Here is a 19,739-nt window from a genome sequence, read left to right on the forward strand (position 1 = left end):
ATTCACTCGTAGATCCCATTGCCTTTGGTTTAGCATTCACCCGTGGGTCCCATCACTCGTGGATCCTCTTGTCTATGGGTTCTCTTGTTCATGGTTTACATTCACCCTTGGGTCCTGTTGCCCATGGGTGACTTTCACCCATAGATCCCATTGCCCATGGGTTGCACTTGCCCACGGGAGCTCTTACCCGTGGATCCCATCGCCATTGGGTCCCCTCACTCCTAAGTTCTGTTGGCAGTGAGTCCTCTTGTGTGTGGGTTGCGTTTGGTCATAAGTCCCGTGACGTGTGGTTTGCATTCATCCATGTGTCCCATCACCTATGGGCTGCATTCACCCATGGGTTCCATCACCAGTGAATGGCATCCAGCTGTGGGTTCCATCGCCCACGGGTTGCATTGCCCATGGGATATCTCACCATGGGGTCCTCTCACCTGTGAGTCCTTGTTCATCGTTTGTGGACGATGAGAACTCACCTTGAGTTCTCTTGTCTGTGTTCATCCATGAGTCCCATCACCCGTGGGTTATGTTCACCCGTAGGTCCCATCCCCCACGAGTTACACTCACCCTTAGGTCCCGTTACACGTGGGTTACATCCCCCCATACGTCCTATCACCCATGGCTGATCTTTGTAGGTCCATAGCCCATGGCTTTTGTTCACCCACTGTGCCATTGCCTATTGGTTACATCCACCCATACCTCCCATCACCCATGGTTTGTGCTCTCCCATGTGGCCTGTAGGTTGCACTCACCCATGGGACCTCTTCCCCCACGGCTCCCATCACCGGCCGCTCTCCTCACCCACGGGTCCCCTTGCTGGTGGGTTGCACTCCCCCACGGGATGTGTCACCCATGGGATCTGCCCGTGGATCCTGGTGCGTGTTGGTAGCCACGCTTGTGGGTTCTCTTATCTGTGGCTCCTCCTGCTTTTGAGCACCACTCACCCATGGATGCCCTCACCCATGGGTGCCATCGCCGCAGGACCAGCGCTGGGACGTCCCGTAGGAGGCACTGAGGTGACCGTGGCCACGGGCTGGCTGTGGGGACGCGGTGGTGGCAGCGGGAAGGACGTGGCCAGATGTGTTTGCTGTCATCTTGCAGATCAGAACCAGCTTTTCCCCACTCGTGGCTGAGCATTCCCCATCCTCTGGGCTGTTCTACCCTTAAAGCCAAACTCTTACAGCCCTTCCAGGACGCGCTGGCTGTGCACGGAGCTCTCCTGCTCTGTGCTGCGTCGGTGTTTTTCCACCAGGCTCTGTCATTCCTTGGTTGAGAGCGGATTGATTCGGTCTCTGTTGCTTGAGAGCAATGTTTTGTGTAAAACCCCACGTCCCGAAGGCGCTCCGGGGTTTGGTTATAGGCACTGCCTTTTGGCTGCTATTTGTAAAGGGGTCCTTTCATTGGAGCTCGGGTTTTATTCAGCCTCTCCGAACCCCGAATCTGTAAGCAATTATTCCACGACATGAAAAGTCGGCACTCTGGAAAGGATTAATTCAGACCAGATGTAAAAATAAATGCGAATTTCAAATTAAGATGATGTCAGCTCCCTCCTGCTAAAAAAAAAAAAAGACCCCCAAAAAAAAAAAAAAAAAAAAAGCAGCGCTGTGGACTCCAGATGGAATATACAAATTGTGGCTGTGGTTAAAATATCTGCCTGGCTCGTTCATTTAGTTTGATGCTTTATTTTCTGACGTTTCTCAGGCCCTGCTGGGGAAGGGCGAGCGCGGCCTCGACGGTGCTTTTAGGGCTGCGTGGAGCAATTTGGGGTGGCCGGGGGGGGTTCCAATGGGGGACTGCAGCTCTGTTTGCCCCAACCCGGAGCCAGACACAGAGATGCTGTGAGCTCTGGAGGGAGCGGACGGGGCTGTCGGTGTTCAAGGCATCATTGTGTGCGTTTTGGCATAAAATGGAGCTCGTTTCGGTGTAAAATGGAGCTTGTTTTGGCACATCCTGCCTGGGACATGGGCGGTTTTGCAACCACCAACCCGCTCCCGTGGGTGAGGACTGGGGCTCGGGGCAGGGCAGCGCTTCCCCACGTGTGGTTATGAACCCTCATCTCCTTCCCCTGGCAGATCAGCCCTGTCCTGGGGCTACACCACAGCGTAAGTGGGGGGCGTAGAGCTGAGCCCCAGCTGCTTTGTGGCAGCTCAGCTCCTGCCCGGAGCACGGCCACGGGATATGGGGCTCCCAAAAGGGGTTTCTGTACAGAAATCCTCTGAGCCTTCCCAAAAGCACATTTGGGGAGCTCGCCCTGGTTTGAGGCACCGCTCAGGCGTGAGGCTGCTGTAGGGCTTGGGTTTTGTTTTCGTAGGGACTTCCATAGTTTGGAAATGGCTCTTTATTACCCTGCTCCCTATGGCTGCTTTGTGGTTGGAGAGCAGAACCCACAGCAAGTCCAAGGCCAAGATCCACAGGATCTCCGGGTGCTGCTGTCAGCATGGGCTCGCTCCCCATGGCAGTGGAGGCGGCACTGCTTCCCTCTGCGGGCATCCTCCAGAGCTGCTGTCCTGCAGCTTGAGCACTGGGAGAATCTTCCTTTGTTGACATGGGACATCCTCCCTTGGTGACACTGGAGGCATTGGTGGCACGGGCAGATCCTGCCTTGCTGATGCTGGCAGATCCTCCTTTTGTGGCAAGGAGCGATCCTGCCTTGGTGGCACAGGGAGCCTTGGTGGCACCAGGGGATCTTGGTGGCGCCGAGAAATCCTGCATTGGTGGCACTGGGAAGTGTTGTCTTGGAGGCACTGGGAACACCTGCCTTGGTGCTAACAGGGCTGGGGAGTGTTTCACAAAGGCCCCGGAAGGCGTGGGGGGTTGAATGGGGCGGCGAGGCGTGAGGTGCCGGGGCGCACAAAGCCCCTCTGTTCCCTGCTCTCCTCGCATAACCCACAGCTCCAAGCTCTCCTCCTCCTGGCTCTGCTGCGGGGATAATTGCTTCCAGCCGGGTGCCAGCCGCCCTGCAGCTCCTCCTTGGTGGAGACCCGAGTGGCTCTCATGCATTTTTGGTTTCTGATAGGGGTGGTTTGTGTGCAGCTTTGGGACGATGCTCGGTATCTCCAAAAAACCCGAGGAACGAGGCTGGCTTTGTCCCGCGGGACGGAGCACTGCACGCACCCAGGGGGCCAGTTTGGAATCCCGAATGTCCCCAGATGTCCCCAAGCTGATGGCCGTGGGGTCCCTGCAGTCCTTTGGGGGCAGCGCTGGCCCCCAGCCCAGCACCCAAGCGGCGTTGTGGTGGATGAAGTAATGCCATATTTATAACCCGGCCCTTTTTTCCCACTGAAGGGCTCTTTCATCTCCCTCTGTTCGTTATGAGGAAACTGTTGAGTTCGTGGAGAATCGGAGACGATTTTAATTACGGGGCGACCGCAAGCGTGCATTAATGTGGCTGTCGGGTTCGGAGACGCTGCGCTGAGCGCCGGCCCTACAACTTGTAGGAACAGCTTGCGCATACCTGCGCCCTGTGATGTGGGGCAGAACCGACTCTGAACTCTTCCAAACAAGAAATTCCTGCCCCGTGAATTCATCTTCCCATCCAGCCCTGCACTTTGTTCTGCTTTTCCTCTCCGATTGCCCTCCCGTAATCCCTTCGTTCGCCGCTATTGTGGCTCAGCAGCGCTGAAACAAAAGCTGGGGACGGGCAGAGGGGGGGAGAGAGCTGATGGGACAGAAGTTATTAAAAGCAAGCAAATGAGCAGGGTGTACTGATATAATATGGTGCAGCTGGGGGACCCGAGTGCTGCGTTATGGGTGCGTTTTGGGGATGAGCCACGTTCCCAAAGGGAAAGCACCAACGTAAAGCTGTGCCCAGCCTGAGCCCTCCGTGCCGTGTGGATTTTGCAGCTGCTTTGCTTGGCTGCTCAAAGTTACTCGTGGGGAAAGTTTGCTGGGGATCTCTCTACAAATAATGGAATCCGAGGGGCTGAGCCTGGCTGCAATCCTCTCGTGCCGCTCCCAGCCCGCAGCCGTGCATGTTCAGTGCTCGTGTCAGTGCTTGTTTGGGCACACGGGGAGAAAAATACCTGTTTGCTGGGAATTTTCCTATCGACCACAGAGAGATGGAGTTTGCCCCCGGCTCAGGGTTAGCCAACAACAGCACGTTGGGGCTTCTTTTCCTTTTATTAAGCCTTTCCGCCCGGTGCTGGCGGGCGTTTTTGGGGAGCTGCGTTGGGGCGGTGCTGCGGGGGCTGCGGGGCACCTTTGGGTGGCAGTGGGTGCAGAGGGTGCTGGCACTGAGCACGCCCAGCCCCGAGGTGTGCTGCCCTCCCCACCACCACCGGCCGCAGCTGCATCACACCCAGCCCTGCAGCGGGCACCGGAGCTGCCAGGTGCCCGGCCGGGGTGTGGGCACTCACCAAATACCTTCAGCCCCATTTTGTTCCCTGCTGGGATTTTTAATGAAGCTTGAAACGAGCCTGGCCACTGTGCTGCTCGCTCCCAGTCAGGATTGATCATGTCTGGGCATGGTCACGGTGTGCAGATGCAAGGCAGTGCGCAGCCACGTCGCGTGGATGCAGGGCATCATGCAGCGCGTGACCACAATGTGTGACCACAGAGCATGGATGCAAGGCAAAAAACCATGCTGCATGGTCACAGTGCATGCATGCAGTGCACATTTACAGCGCAGGCACGGCTGTGATGCACGTACACAAGGCACAGCCATGATCCAAGGCTGCACAACTCCTTGGTGGTGCAAACCCTCTGGATTTCCCAACTCCTGCTAACCCCCAGTAGCTACCTAACATCATCTCGCCTCGGGGCACTTCTTTCTCTGCTGTAGAAATATAAGAGTGAAATGGTTTTGGAAACCAAACATGTTGTCATGTAGACCAAAGCTATTATTTGGTGAAGAGAGAGGCACCGTGGCGTCCTCAGAAAAGAAGAGGATTTGCTTTGATTCTAAAGATCCGCGCTCGTTATTTCACACGTGCATTTGTGTCCTTTTGGATAGAGATGGCATAAAGAGCACTCCAGGAGTGTTTGCCCTGGGATCCGGGCTGTGAGGGGTGGCAGTGCCCTGGCTCCTCACCCAGTGCTTGCTGGCTTTCTGTGAGACAGGGATGCTCCGGAAGGGGTGCGGGTCCTGCGGCCGGAGATGGCAGAGAGGAGCCTGCTGTGTTCCCAGCATAGAGACTTTTTTTGGTTATTATTCTACGATGCCAGGAAAGGCATTTCTGAGGTTTTTCTGAAATAGAGCCGAGAGGATAAAACCGCTGCTTCAGGCTTTGGGGGCTGAGCTGCAATCCCACGCTGCCCAAGGGAAAGCCAGCAGTGTCACGGGTGGTGCGAGGGCCACGAGTGGGGCTGTGGGATGGGGTCTGGCGTGATGGGGCCTGGCGTGGGGCTGAGCACCCCTATCCCACAGGGATGGCGCCCGTGGGGACCGAGGCCGCCCCGTCCTGCCGGTGAGGTGCCCACTGCCCCCAGCCCAGCCCGGCCGTGCTGCCCACGATGAACAAGCTGCCCTTCCACAACAACCGAGTCATGCAGGACCGCCGCAGCGTGTGCATCTTCCTCCCCAACGACGACTCCCTCAACATCATCATCAACGTAAGCCTGTGGGCCCTGGGGTGCTCTTTTCCAAGCTCTCCTTTGGCTTCTGCTTTCGATGTTGAGCCCGTCGCCCTCTCCTTGCTGGAGAAACCCACATGGCACATCCCTCTGCATCAGCACTCCATGCTCTCCAGCTTCTTGAACCGTGGGCACCGAGCACAAAATTCCCACACTTGGCTTCTTTCTTTAATTTGGTGCTCCCCAATATTCCATTTTCTGCCCACTTTGGCTTGCTAACGGGGACTCACCTTTGGTCCCCATGGGAAACCAAGATCCGGATCCCAGCTGGTGACAGCGCCTGGGGACACGGCGGGGGTGGGTGCTGCCATCCACGGTTTGCACCCAGGGCACACGTGTGCTTTCCACAGGTGAAGATCCTATGCCACGAGCTCCTCGTGCAGGTGTGTGACCTCCTGAGGCTGAAGGACTGCCACCTCTTTGGGCTCAGCGTCATCCAGAGTAAGTGTGGGGCTCACCCCATGGCCCCGGTGACAATGGGGACGCGTCGCGATGCTCACCCTGCCCAACTGCCCCCCAGACAATGAGCACGTCTACATGGACCTGGCCCAGAAACTCTACAAGTACTGCCCCAAGGAGTGGAAGAAGGAGGCCAGCAAGGTCAGCGGTGAGGTGTTGCATGGAGAGATGACGGCACTAAGGCCACCTCTGTCCCCGGCGCAGGTCACTGTCCCTGCGCAGCCGCGGGCTGGGGGTGGGCATGGTGCTGAGAGCCCCTTTGGGTGGTGTGGGGGGTGAAGGAAGCACCCCACGCCACGTGGGGACGTGTGGTGTGGAGTCCTATTCCTCCCTTGTTTCCCAATGGGTGAAGGGATGGGATGGAATGGGACGGTGGAGGGATGGGGAATGTGGCTGCCGACCCGATGGGGTTTTCAAACCCAGCCTTTACGTTTTATAACTCCAAATCTCCTTTGTTTGTTGACATGAGGCAGATTTGGGGGGAAAATGAGAGGCGGTGATGGGGAGGGGAATTGCCAAGACCAGCCCTTGCGCTGAGGGCAGCACTGGAGCCCGGTGCCTTGCGGGGACTGGCGGTCACAGCGTGACACCAGGATGTCCTCAGAGACCCTGAATGTGTTCTGTGTTCCAGGGGATCGACCAGTTTGGCCCCCCCATGATCATCCACTTCCGAGTGCAGTACTACGTGGAGAACGGCCGGCTGATCAGGTGTGAGGCCGTGGCACTGCCAGAAAACCAGATTTCTGCAAAAGAAGTGGGAAATGGCACATCTTTCGGGAGTGTTCAGGCCCCCAGTGCTCACCCCTTTCTGTTAGCTCAGTTGTACTGTCTCTGTCCCTCTGTGTGCCAAGTGACCCCTCCCCATGAACACAGAAACCAGCAGGGACCCTCCTCCTATCCCATAACAAAGACATTGTGGCACTGAGGGACGAGGTCAGTGGCATGCTGAGGATGGGCTGGGATTGGTCTTTTCCAACCTGAACGGTTCCATGATCCTGTGATTTTGGGGGTTGGGGACATCAGATTTAGGAGTTTATCACTCACATGCCCAAAGCCAGGAGGGAGCTATCAGAAAACCATTGTCAGGTCTGCCCCCCTCTGGGACGTGCTGGGGACACGCTGGCCACGTGGGGATGCTTCTGTAGGGTTGTAGAGTTTTGTAGGGGTTTTGTGGGTCCTGGCTGCAAACCGCACAGCTGCTGGGATCTCCTCCAGCATCCCCAAATTTCTCATCCCTGCAGTGACCGCACAGCACGGTACTACTACTACTGGCACCTGCGCAAGCAAGTGCTGCACTCGCAGTGTGTGCTGCGAGAGGAAGCCTATTTCCTGCTCACTGCCTTCGCCCTGCAAGCTGATCTGGGAGATTTCAAGCGCAACAAGCACTATGGGAAGTACTTTGAGCCTGAAGCCTATTTTCCTGCCTGGGTAAGTGCTGAGCGCCGTGAGGCTGTGGGGCTCGAGGCGTCTCCTACTGCTCTCTGCACTCTGCTTGCAGCAGAAGGGGTGATGCTGCTGTGTCCACACTTTGTGGTTATTAATAACCAGTGACAACTGTGGGGCTGCAAATAGCTGTAGGCGTGGGTTGGGGTTGGGCAGTAGCATCAGCACCGCTGATGGGGATTTCCCTGTGTTTGCTATGGGGGTGTTCACTGCAGGGCTGCTCTGAGTGCCAGCTGGCACTGTGGTGTCACTCGGCCGTCCCTACGTGTCCCCTGCAGTCTGTGCAGCCCTGGTGTCCCTGTGCACAGCCCATCCCCCAGACAAGCCCAGTTGTTAGCTGACCGGTACATCCATGACTTAAGGAGATGCAGTGATGGGCAGCACTTGCAATGCTCCAACACCAAAAAGCTGAGCCTTCCCCAGGGCGTCCCGCAGCCCAGGCTGACGGGATGGGAAAATGAATAAAAGCTGTAGGTGCTGCTGCCTGCTTTGATTTATGATGAATATTCCTTGGCTTTGCCCCAGATCTGCCTGCTTTGCTGTTTTGTTTGTGCTCACGATGGCCGCAGGGCTGTACCCCTGCCCTGTGGGAAGCCTGGTGTGTAGGAATGGCTAGTTCTGTGCTGCTGATGGGGTTTTTGCCACCAGAAGTTGAGCATCACAAGGACTGAGCCCTGCAAATCTCTGCAGCAGAAGGCTCTGCTCCGATTTGTCATTGCCATGGATGATCTTCTCATCTCCTTCAACCAGGTGGTGGCAAAGAGGGGCCGGGACTACATCCTGAAGCACATCCCCAACATGCACAAGGATCAGTTTGCCCTGACGGCCTCCGAAGCCCACCTTAAGTACATCAAGGAGGCCGTGCGGCTGGACGACGTGGCCGTGCACTACTACAGGCTGTACAAGGTGGGAGTGGGGCTGCTGCTCAGCCCTAACCCTGCCGTGGGCTGGTTGCCCCCCACCATGCTGCCCACGGCCCCATCCAGCCTTTTATTCATCCCCAAGCCCAACCCCAGCCCTCCCCAGCCCACTGATTGTATCTCTCAGTACAAATCCATGGCTCTGGATCACCTCCATGGACAGTGACCCCACCACACCATAGGCAGCTGTGCCACTGCAGCACTGCTCTTTCAAAGCAGAAATGATTCCTAATATCCAGCCTGAACCTCCCCTGGCATGACTTAAAGCCATCACCTCTTAAAGGTCCTTCAGAGTTTCCTCTTTAGGTATGGGCATTTTGGGGAGGTGAGGTGGGACCAGCTGAGGATGCAACCTGCAGTGTGTGTGCATCAATCATTGTGCAAGCCCAGCATGCAACATCTGCTGCAGCAGGGGATGGGGTAACCAGAAGGGACAGCTGGGTTTTGGGGGCAGATTTATCCACTTTATCATAGAATCACAGAGTGGCCTGGGTTGGAAGGGACCTCAAGGATCACGAAGCTCCAACCCCCTTGTGCCATGCAGGGCCACCAACCTCCCCATTTCACAGCAGCCCAGGCTGCCCAGGGCCCCATCCAACCTGGCCTTCAACACCTCCAGGGATGGACGGGGCATCACAGCCTCTCTGGGCAGCTGTTCCAGCACCTCACCACTCTCACAGCACACAACTTCCCCCTGACATCCAACCTAAACCTTCCCTCATTTGCACTTTATGGTACAAATTTAAAAGCATCTCATATTTCCCCTCAGGACAAGAGGGAGGTGGATGCATCGCTGACACTGGGGCTGACGACGCGGGGCATTCAGATCTTCCAGGTACGCAGCTCCTGCTCCCAGCTCCATCCCTGCAGGATGCCCCCACTGCCACCCTCATCCACCTTTATCATCAAATCATACAATCACAGCATGGCCTGGGTTGCACAGGAGCACAGTGCTCATCCAGCTCCAACCTCCTGCTGTGAGCAGGTCGCCAACCAGCAGCCCAGGCTGCCCAGAGCCACATCCAGCCTGGCCTTGAACGCCTGCAGGGATGGGGCATCCACAGCCTCCTTGGGCAACCTGTGCCAGTGCCTCACCACCCTCTATCTGCTTACAGAACCTGGACGAGGAGAAGCAGCTGCTCTATGACTTCCCCTGGACCAACGTGGGCAAACTGGTGTTTGTGGTGAGTGCGGAGCCGCGCACAGCAGCGCTGGTTTGTGGCGCGGTGCTCCGAAGGGACTGAGCTTCCCCATCTCCTGCACAGGGCAAGAAGTTTGAGATCCTTCCAGACGGGCTGCCCTCGGCCAGGAAGCTCATCTACTACACGGGCTGCCCGCTGCGCTCCCGCCACCTCCTGCAGCTGCTGAGCAGCAGCCACCGGCTGTACATGAACCTGCAGCCCGTGCTGCGGCAGGTCCGCAGGCTGGAGGAGAACGAGGGTAGGTGCCCAACGTTCCTGCCTGTGTGTGGATGTGGAGCTGCCCCGCGGGTTCCCGTGATGGTCCTGTTCTGATTCTGTCCGATCAGAAATGCTCCCCTGGCTGTGGTGGATGCCTGCAGACCCCTGGAAATGGTTGCATGCCCTGCTGTGGTCCCTGAGGCTCTCAGTGCTTCACTGCAGTGTTCCCAGCCCTCTTGTCCCTTCCCCAAGCTCAGAAAGCCCTTGCACAAACAGAAGCTGGTCCTCCTCCTTCTCTTCCTCTTCTTTTTCTTCTTTCTCCTCCTTTTTATCTTTGTCTTTACCTCCTCCTTCTCCTTGTCTTCTTCCTCCTTTTCTTCCAATTCTTCCTATTCCTCTTCTTTTCCTTCTTCCTCCTGTTCCTCTTCTTCCTCTTCCTCCTCCTTTCTCTCCTTTCTTCTTTTCCTCTTACTTCCCTTCCTTTTCTTTCTCTCACTCCTTCTTCTCTTCCTCTTCCTTATCTTCTACCTTTTTTCCCAATTCCTCCTATTTCTGCCCTCCCCCTCCCCCTCCCCCTCCCCCTCCCCCTCCCCCTTTCCCTTTCCCTTTCCCTTTCCCTTTCCCTTTCCCTTTCCCTTTCCCTTTCCCTTTCCCTTTCCCTTTCCCTTTCCCTTTCCCTTTCCCTTTCCCTTTCCCTTTCCCTTTCCCTTTCCCTTTCCCTTTCCCTCCCTCTTCCTCTTCCTCTTCCTCTTCCTCTCCCTCTCCCTCTCCCTCTCCCTCTCCCTCTCCCTCTCCCTCTCCCTCTCCCTCTCCCTCTCCCTCTCCCTCTCCCTCTCCCTCTCCCTCTCCCTCTCCCTCTCCCTCTCCCTCTCCCTCTCCCTCTCCCTCTCCCTCTCCCTCTCCCTCTTCCTCTTCCTCTTCTTTTTCTTCTTCCTCCTCCTTCTCTACCTTGTCTTCTTCCTCCTCTTCCTCCAGTTCCTCCTTTTATTCTTCCTCCTCTTCCTCCTCCTCTACTTCTTTCTCTTCTTCCTTCATCTCTCCTTCTTTCTCCTCCTCCTCCTTCTCTCCTTCCTCCACTGAAGGAAGGACACAGCACAGATCCCCGCAGGCCCAAAGCTCCTCACCCACCCCCAGCGGTCTCCAAATGCCATCAAGCAGGGCCAGCTCCCAACGTGCCACCCAGCTGGGTTTGGATCGTTGTCCCACGGTACCGGGGGGTGCCTGGGTGCCACGTGTGCTTTGTGTGTCCATCCTGACAGAGAAGAAGCAGTACCGCGAGTCGTACATCAGCGACACTCTGGACCTGGACATGGATCAGCTGGAGAAGCGCTCGCGTGCCAGCGGGAGCAGCGCCGGCAGCATCCGGCACAAGCGCCTGTCCCGGCACTCCACTGCCAGCCACAGCAGCTCCCACACCTCGGGCATCGAGGCTGACCCCAAACCCCGCGACGTGGGACCCGAGGACGCCGGCGTTCACCGCAAGCTGAAGACCTGCAGCTCCATGACCAGCCACGGCAGCTCCCACACCTCCGGGGTGGAGAGCGGTGGCAAGGAGCGGCTGGAGGAGGATCTGCAGGATGACGGTGAGAGACTGCAGGGTGTGCAAGTCGGGTGCCGGTGGGCTTGGTGGGAGGGAGGAGGGGAGGTGACCGTCCCCATCCTTCCTGGCACAGAGATTGAGATGCTGGTGGATGACCCGCGGGAGCTGGAGAGAGCGGGTGAGCTGGCGCTGGACGTGAGCCCCGACATGTGTGTGTACATCACCGAGGACATGCTGCTCTCACGCAAGTTCAACGGGCACTCAGGTAATGCCACGCTCCATAGAATAGGGGAATCACACAATAATCCTGAGTTGAAGGGATCCCTAAGAGTCACGGAGCCCTGCTCCAGGCTCCACACCAGGACCACCCAAAAATCAGACTGAGAGCGTTGTCCAAATGCTTCTTGAACTCTGGCAAGCTCAGTGTTTTTTGGGAACCTGTTCCATGCCCACCTCGCTCTGGTGCAGCCTTTTCCTGACATCCAACCTGACCCTCCCCTTCACCTCTTCTCCTGCATCTCCTCCTCCATCCTGTGAGATGCAGTGCTGGGCAGACCAACATTAGCATGAGCATTCCTTTGGGATGCAGGGAAAATCTGTCCCATGGCTGCAGGTGGAGATGAGGCGTATTCAGCCTGGTAGAACTGTAAAAATCTTGAGAAAGGTGGAGGTTTTCTTCAGGGGGAGATTCACTTTTTTGGGTGATGCTTATGGAAGTGAAGCACAAATCTGTGCGGGAAACCCCTGCAAGAAGGCATGGTTGGCCAATAAAGGTCAACAAGCAGGGATGGTGGGAGCCATCTGGGGACACAAGGGGACAAAGGTAGCATAGATGGAGCCATTGGGAATAATTTTAGATTTGGATGTCATTTTTGAGTGCCCTCCTCTCCCTCTGTTGAATATCCAAGCTGATGGGGCACAGCTGCCCAGCAGAGGTGGGGTCACCATCCCTGGAGATGTTCCAGAGCCGTAGAGATGTGGCACCGAGGGATGTGGGCGGTGGGCACGGTGAGGGGCAGCGGGTTGGGGTTGGGGATCTCAGAGGTCTTTTCCCACCTGAGTGATTCTGTGTTTCCACACAGGGCTGATCGTAAAGGAGCTCAGCTCCTCCACCTCCAGCTCCTCAGAGACGGTGGTGAAGCTCCGTGGGCAGAGCACCGACTCCTTACCCCAGGTGGGTGCCACCAGCGCTCCTCACCCCCCGTCCCCCTTCCTGATGGCGTTTTGCAGCCCCCCCACACCCCTGACCGCCTTTCCCTCACGCAGACGGCGTGCAGGAAACCCAAAACGTCGACGGATCGGCACAGCCTGAGCCTGGACGACATCCGGCTCTACCAGAAGGACTTCCTGCAGCTGGCAGACCTGTGCCAGGACACGGCGCAGAGCTTCACCTTTGGCTGCGGCCACGGCCTCGGCGACGACGGCCTTTATTGCAACGGCTGCCTGGCCCGGCAGTGCCTCAACATCCAGGAGGGCTTCCCCGCCAAACGGACCAGCAAATACTTCTCACTGGACCTCACCCACGATGAAGTCCCTGAGTTTGTCGTCTGAGGGCGGTGGGGACGGCACCGGCTGCTGCTCAGGGGGGTCCGGGCCCCGCCGAGCCCCACTGTGGCCAACCCCGACCCTCCCTGCCATGGGGACGGCCGAGCTCAGGGGGATGGGGATGGGTCCCTCAGCGTCCTTCTGCCTCTGGAAGTCGATGTGTGTGCATGAATCGTCTTGTTTCACCTCGGGGAAGCATGAGGAGCTCATCCGGCCGAAGCCAACCCGTGGTTTCCCAGTGGCAAAGATGGGGATTCTCCCCATACCCGACCCCTGTCCTTAGCGCTGCCACTGTCTGCTGGGAAGAAAATGCCAGACTGCTGCGTCCAAGTCAAGCCAAAGAGATGTAAATACCCCAAAGGCCAGTATGGGAAGCGAGAATCAAGCAATAAGCACCAGGGATGTCTGTGCATGGGGGAGCAACGCTGGAGCCCGGCTCTGAGCAGTGCTGCTCGGGGGCTTCGTGGAGCTTTGTTGTACAAAAACAAACCCAGAAACCAAAAATGGCCCCCAAAAAGGCAAAGGAGAGTGGAGAACGTCATCTGTAATAGTGTCACAATAATGCTTCCCGATACATAGAAGCCACATATATAAATATATCAAAGTCTGTATGTTTATATATGTCTGGATCTTACAGACCCATCTTCGTTGTATTCCTGCTCCAAAATACCTTTGTAGAAAGGATATACGCCTCTCTCCAGCCAAGCATACAGACAATCATTTGTATTCCAAAGCACCAAGGGGAGAAAATGGACCTTCCCACTGAGGAGAGCACGTATGCAACCGCATTGGGAGCGCAGCTCTGCCCGCAGAGCTTTCCGTGCATCCTTCAGCCTTTATGGATCCAGGAGTTCTGCTCAGTGGTGATGAGTGCCCAGGAGGCAGCCGAGGTGTAACAGTCAGTACAGGAGGGTGCGATGCAATGATCACAGCACAATGCCTTCTTAATTGAGATTTTTAATCAGAGTTTAGCGATCGACGGCCAAAGTTTTACCGTATTTTGATATACCACCTTTTTCTTTTTTTTTTTTTTCTTTTTTTTTTTTTAAACTGGAAAGTTTTCTTATATATATAAATATATATAAATATATATATTGTTTTATAAATAAGCACCATCTTATTTTTCTAAGGAACGCTGGGGAGGGAGGGGGGGATCGGTGCCCAAATAAAGCAGAGCAGAGCTGCTGTGTGCAGTGGGATGAGGTCCACTTCCAACCCAAAGCCATTCTGTGGCTCTGTGATCCAAGGGAATCTCCTGCTCTTGTTTTGGGGTTCCTCCTGAAGCACCCCAAAGCCTCCTGGGCGGTGGGATGGCTCTGACCCCTCATCCCAGTTTGGGATGTGGAGTGGGCAGGAAGGTGCCCCGCACTCATAGCCAGCCTCTGCGAGGGCAGAAGTGCATAAATCATTGCTCAGCAGTGCTCTGTGATGCTGGCAGATTCCCCAGCCCCAAAGCCAGGCTGTGGGATACAGAGATGCTGTTCATGCTGCTGCACGTGCCTGGGACGGGCGTTGGTGGCCTTTGGTACCGCTGGTCCTTCAGCAATAAGGAGCTGTGTGTCTGTGCAAACTGAGCAGTCCTTTCTGTGAAAGGATCCTCCCATTGGGACAGCGTGAGAGCAAGCGGCTGTGTTACAAAATCAGAGGCCAAAAATGACAGCTGAAAGCATAGGGAACCCCAGGGCGATGTGGTTTTGTCACAGTGACCTTCGCTGTGTGCCTTGGGTGGCACGGCCAGAAATGACAATAAAGTGGCTGCTGTTTGCATCGCTGTGCCTCGTGGAGGTCGGAGGAGCTCTGGCTCATAAAGAAGCGATGGGACGTGGAGGGATGCTGTGAGTGGCCCACATCTGTCGTGCTCTGCTCCAGCATGGCTGCTTTGGGACAGGCAGGTTTGGTGTCCCCAGCCCTGTCCCCATCCCCAGCCCTGACCCAAGCGGTGGCATTTGCTGCCATCCTGTGGCACCTCTGGGTGGCAGCTGGGCCGAATCCCTGTCCCCATCCCACGTAGGGCCTCGAGGACAGCAGCCACCAGTGCGATGAGCACGGCCGTTCTCTGCTCTGGCTCATACAAGGTGTCCATCTCGCACTGTGCTGGCTGTGTCCCATTGCTTTGAGATTGTCACAGGTGCCATCCCACTGCCTGAGATTGTTTCCAACCCTGGGGAGCAGTGGGTGTTCATTCCGTGAACCAGCCTTTCCTTGTCCTCTGCTGGAAGGGGGTGTGCATGGGGAGGGGACGTGGGGTATCTGGAGCAGCAGTGGGCTGAGCACCCAGGTTGGAACTAAGTGATCTTTGAGGTCCCTTCCAACCCAGTTCTATGAGTCTGTGACATGATTCTAAGATGATGAAGGTATGAAGTTACGATGGAGGATAATGAGGACGAAGAGATGAAGGTGATGAAGATGAAAATGAGGACATTCCATGGCAGGAGGCTGCCATTGCACAGGCTGCACCTATTCACAGCAGGCTCCAAAAATTGTGGCATGTTATCAGAAACCCCCATTTTCTCCAAAAGAATCATTGGCGGGAGTGTGCCCAGAGGAGGGCAGCGTGGTGGGCTCTCAGTTGCTGACTGCCACCTTCTGCTGGTGTGGGATTCTCACAGTTAATTGCAGTATGCAGAAGGGGTGAGCATGAAGCAGCAAGCAATGGTAGGGCTGCACTGCTGACATGGCACAGCTTGCCCAAGGAGGCTGTGGATGCCCCATCCCTGCAGGCATCCAAGGCCAGGCTGGATGTGGCTCTGGGCAGCCTGGGCTGCTGGTTGGTGACCTGCACACAGCAGGGGGTTGGAGCTGGATGAGCACTGTGCTCCTGTGCAACCCAGGTCATGCTGTGATTCTATGGCATCTGACAGCTTGTCCCTATTGCTCCTTCCTAACCCCATGGAGAGGGCTCTTCCCATTTCCACCCCATGCAGCCTCACACCAGCGCTCTCTTTGGGATGCTCTCATGTCCCAGCTGCCAGTTTGACACTTTCACAAGTTCTAGCTGTCACAGAGAAGCTCACATTCCATCTCCAGTTGCCTCCATTCCAGACTTGGCATCTCCTGTCATCGTTCTGGCAGCCTTGGCTGGCTGAGGATTTGAGATCTGCAGCTCGACGACGTGCAAACGCCACCTCCCTGGCAGGAGGGCTGACAATCTCTGCATCAAACCCAAGCGAGAGAGTCGACGTGGAACTGGTCACAGCCACGGATCAGCCATTGGGAAAAGCTGATTTCAAGTCAAATAATAATGATAATAATAATTCCCATCTAAGAAGCGCTTGGAATGTGAACCATTTGGACTAAGTGGGAAGCCAAGCACAAAAAAATGCAGTTTAAGAAGGTGAAAATGCTGTGGCAGTGCTATTTTAGTTTTGCTGCTTGGGTGCTTCTCTCTGGGGTCTCGTGCTGGGGGCACCCTTGGGTGCTGCTGGGGGCAGCCCCAGCCTCTCCCAGTGGCTGCCAACCTCAGCCATCAGCCGTTGGGCATTGCTGTGCAAATGAAGCCCATTTTCTTGCGGCTCATCGCCTCTCCTTCCAGGAAATGTGCATGGGGAGACCATGTGCAGCCTGCAACCCTGTTATGGGTGTGATAAAGGGGGTTTGGGGTTTAATAACAGGGGTTATGGGTTTGACAAGAGGGCTCATCCAGTGCATCCCAAAATTCAACCCGAGGCACCTGAGGTGAACCCACATCCGGGGTGTTGGAGGTCATTTTGGGGTCCAGATGGAGGAAATGCATGATCTTATAAAGAAGCTAACCAGCTCCCCATATCCTAAAAAGATCCTAATCCTAAAATCTGGGCGTCGGGGCTTAAAGATTTAACAATAATGTATGTAAAATGAGGAATTGCTGGAGGCACAAGTAGGGGCTGGAGGTTGGAAAGGGCTCAGGAGGGCAGAGGACCCCTAGGAGGGGGGAAATAGGGGATCCTGGGAGATGTGGGGGCAATAGAGGGAAGGCTTGGGGGGTGATGGGGTGCAGGATGTGGTGTGGTTTCGGAGCGGAGCGATGGTGGGGATGGGGTGTGATAAGGTGTGGTGTGGGGGTGTGATAAGGTGCAGGAGTGTGATGGGAAGAAGGGGGTGAGGGGATGCAGGGGGTGTTATGGGGGTACAGGAGGGTGGGATGGGCTGCAGGGCTGCTTTGGGGGAAGGATGCCGCTGTGTGACGGGGCTGCAGGAAGCGGGGTGGGCGCATAGCGGGTGGTGGGGTCGGTGTGGGGCAGGGGGAGGGAAATGGGGCAGGAGGAGGGGAAGGGCAGCCCAGAGCGCAGCGGGGCTGCAGAAAACGGGGATCGCGGAAGAGAGGGGGCTCGGGGTGAGGAGAAGGGGAGGGGACAGGAGGGAGAGCAGCAGCAGAGGGAGGAGGAGGAGGAGGAGGAGGAAGTCGGGGCCGAGCCGCTTCCTGTAGGCAGAGGGATGAGCGCAGACAAAGCTGGGTGGGGACTCGCCGCTCCGGGCTGCTGCTGACCGCCCCTCTGCCTCCAGCCCGCATCCCTTCTCCATCCATCCCTCCATCCATCCCTCCATCCGTCCGTCCGTCCGACCGCCGCCGCCCCGCGGGGAGAGCCGGGGCAGCACCGCCCGCAGGTACGGGGAGAGCCGGGGGGCAACGGGAGCGGGGCTGGGGGGCAGCGGGCGCGCACGGAGCGCGCACATCTGGGCGATCCCATGGCAGCGCCATCCTTCGGGGCCCAAACCGCTCCCTGCTTATTGTCCCCCAAAAGGCGATCCTCCCACCCCGACCCCGGCTTGCATCACCCCGTCATTGCTCGCGTTGGATGCCCCGCGGGGACCCCGGCACCCCGCACAGCCCGTAGCCCCCACACGGATGGGTGCTGCAGGGCTGGTGCTGCCCCAGCGCTCAGCCCCCAGCAAAGCTCTACGGGGGCTGATCCTCACTTAATCAACTGATTTGCCATCACATGAACGGCTTTTTCTCGGGATGAATAAGACGTAGTGTTCTCCTTTTTATTTTTTTTTCTCCCTCTCCCACCCCCTGCAAAGGGCTTTCCCTGCCCCAAATCCCTCTGGCTGGGATGGATCTGCCCCCGGCACGGCTTAAGGAGGGGGTATTTGGGGTGCCCCATCCCCACCTGCTGCCCCACCCCACCACCCCCATTCTCTCAATGGCTGGGATTTCAATGGGAGTTCGGATTTTCCCCGCTGTGGCCATGCAGCAGGAAGCAGCACAGATCGTGCAAGGTCGCAGGAAAAGTAACCATGGCAAAGGCACCGTGTGCCCAGGCAGCTCCCTGCTGTGCCCAGGGACTGGGGAGTCATAGAATAGAATCATAAAAATGGTCCGAGGTCCCCTGTGCCAGAGGGAGAGGAATCCAGCCCCAAACTTGAATCTTCTTGCAGGAAAATGGATTTCTAACGAAGGAAAAACTTGAATCTCAGCTCCCCACTTATGAGTCTCTGATAAACTCAGGGTGTGCTGCCCCAGTGGTAATGGGGGTGGGAGCATAGGGCAGCGTTGTGCCCCGTCGTCGTAGCCTTGTGTGCAGTGCTTGTGGCTTTGCCCTACTGTTTGTTTCCCACTGGACAGACCCCAAATCCCCATCGCACCGCCCGGGGTCGGGGCATGTCCCCTTGGCACCAGGCTGGACCCAGGCAGGGGGATTTTTCCTCCTAACTGGATTTCCCTCCATGCAGCTGGAGGCTGCGATGCTAATCCTCTTTTCTGCCATATGGCCGCTGGCTGGATTGAAATATGACTCAATTAATTATTGCCAGGAAAACCCCGGGGTGAAGTCTTTCTCCAGGAGGATGCTCAGAGGCGCTCCGGGCGTTGTTTTCCCACCCCATGCCACGGGCTATGGGGTCAGATTGTTCCCTTCCCACCCATTTTGGGGCTTTTCTTGCCATTTCCATCCCCTTGCTCGCCTACCAGCAGCATGCAGCCTTATGCCACCTGTGACACAAGCACGGCGATCTCCTCTCCGTCTGAATCCCAGCCCCAGGGGCTGGCATCGTGCTCCTTGGGGTCAGGGCACAGCATCCCAGAGCAATGCGGGTAGCGCTGCCGGAGAAACCCAATGATGAGGATTGTTGCCAATCCCCAACCCAGCCAACACCTCCACCACCCGATGCTGGAGCTCAGTGCTCGGCAACGTCTCCAACTTGGCACGGCACGGCGCTGCCTTTCCCGCCCGGCCCCACTGATGCACCCGCCTGGATTTTGCTGCTTTGGCCTCAAAACGGTGGCGGCCGAGGCATCACTTCTCCCTTTGAAAACCCGTGAGTCATGGGAGGAGGGAAGGCATCGCCGCGCACGCAGTTTCCATAGCAATTGGGACTGGAGAGGCGGCACCCAACCCGCGGCCCTACAAACGCCGCTTGGCCCCACCGGCGCTGCTGGAGGGCTGTAGGGCCCAATCCCACACTGGTTCCCGGGAGGGGTCATATCTGGGCCTCCCCATTTCCATTTTGGGGTTAGAAATCAGGGGACGGCCGTGGGAAAAGCATCGTTTTTGGCATGAGTTGTGTCAGTGCTCAGCGGGACGTCTCCTTGTGCCTGGAGTGGGATCAGAGCGAGCGCTCATGGCACGCATGAGTGGGAGAGGCAAGCAAAGGAACCAGGGTGTGGGGTTAATTTTCTTGCTTCTCAGCCTCTTTCCTGGCTGTTTTATCCCTCTGGGTGGCAGCGAGGGGGGGGATGGCTGGGAAGGCAGCGGGGTGCTGCATCCCGGACCATGGGATGCCATGGGATTCTATGGGATGCCATGGGATGCAATGCGGAGTGTCCTTGCTACACATGTGAAGGATGAGGTCTGAAATAATGCATCTCCTCCATTTCGTGCAGCCAAAATCATTTTTTTTTTCCCACATAGCGAGTAGAGAAAAAATAATAACCAAAAAAATCTC

At 56.7% G+C, this 19,739-nt stretch overlaps 1 protein-coding gene across 2 annotated transcripts; it reads left to right on the forward strand.

Annotated features, from left to right (window-relative positions):
* Positions 1-5,448: 5,448 nt before the first annotated feature.
* Positions 5,449-12,881, forward strand: FRMD6 (FERM domain containing 6; the record flags this gene model as incomplete). 2 transcript variants are annotated; one of them, XM_079536920.1, is made up of 13 exons in its annotated part: positions 5,449-5,547; positions 5,919-6,009; positions 6,089-6,231; positions 6,659-6,735; positions 7,269-7,455; positions 8,221-8,376; positions 9,160-9,225; positions 9,506-9,574; positions 9,656-9,830; positions 11,050-11,373; positions 11,464-11,595; positions 12,413-12,504; positions 12,597-12,881. In XM_079536920.1, 13 exons carry the CDS (start codon positions 5,449-5,451, stop codon positions 12,879-12,881), a joined length of 1,896 nt encoding a protein of 631 aa, XP_079393046.1. The 2 variants fall into 2 exon arrangements, with proteins under 2 accessions (XP_079393046.1, XP_079393047.1); XM_079536921.1 differs by having other exon boundaries at positions 6,089-6,168.
* Positions 12,882-19,739: the final 6,858 nt, after the last annotated feature.

This window comes from Tetrao urogallus (assembly GCF_951394365.1).
Source record: "Tetrao urogallus genome assembly, chromosome: 6".
In the NCBI taxonomy this organism is placed as follows: domain Eukaryota; kingdom Metazoa; phylum Chordata; class Aves; order Galliformes; family Phasianidae; genus Tetrao; species Tetrao urogallus.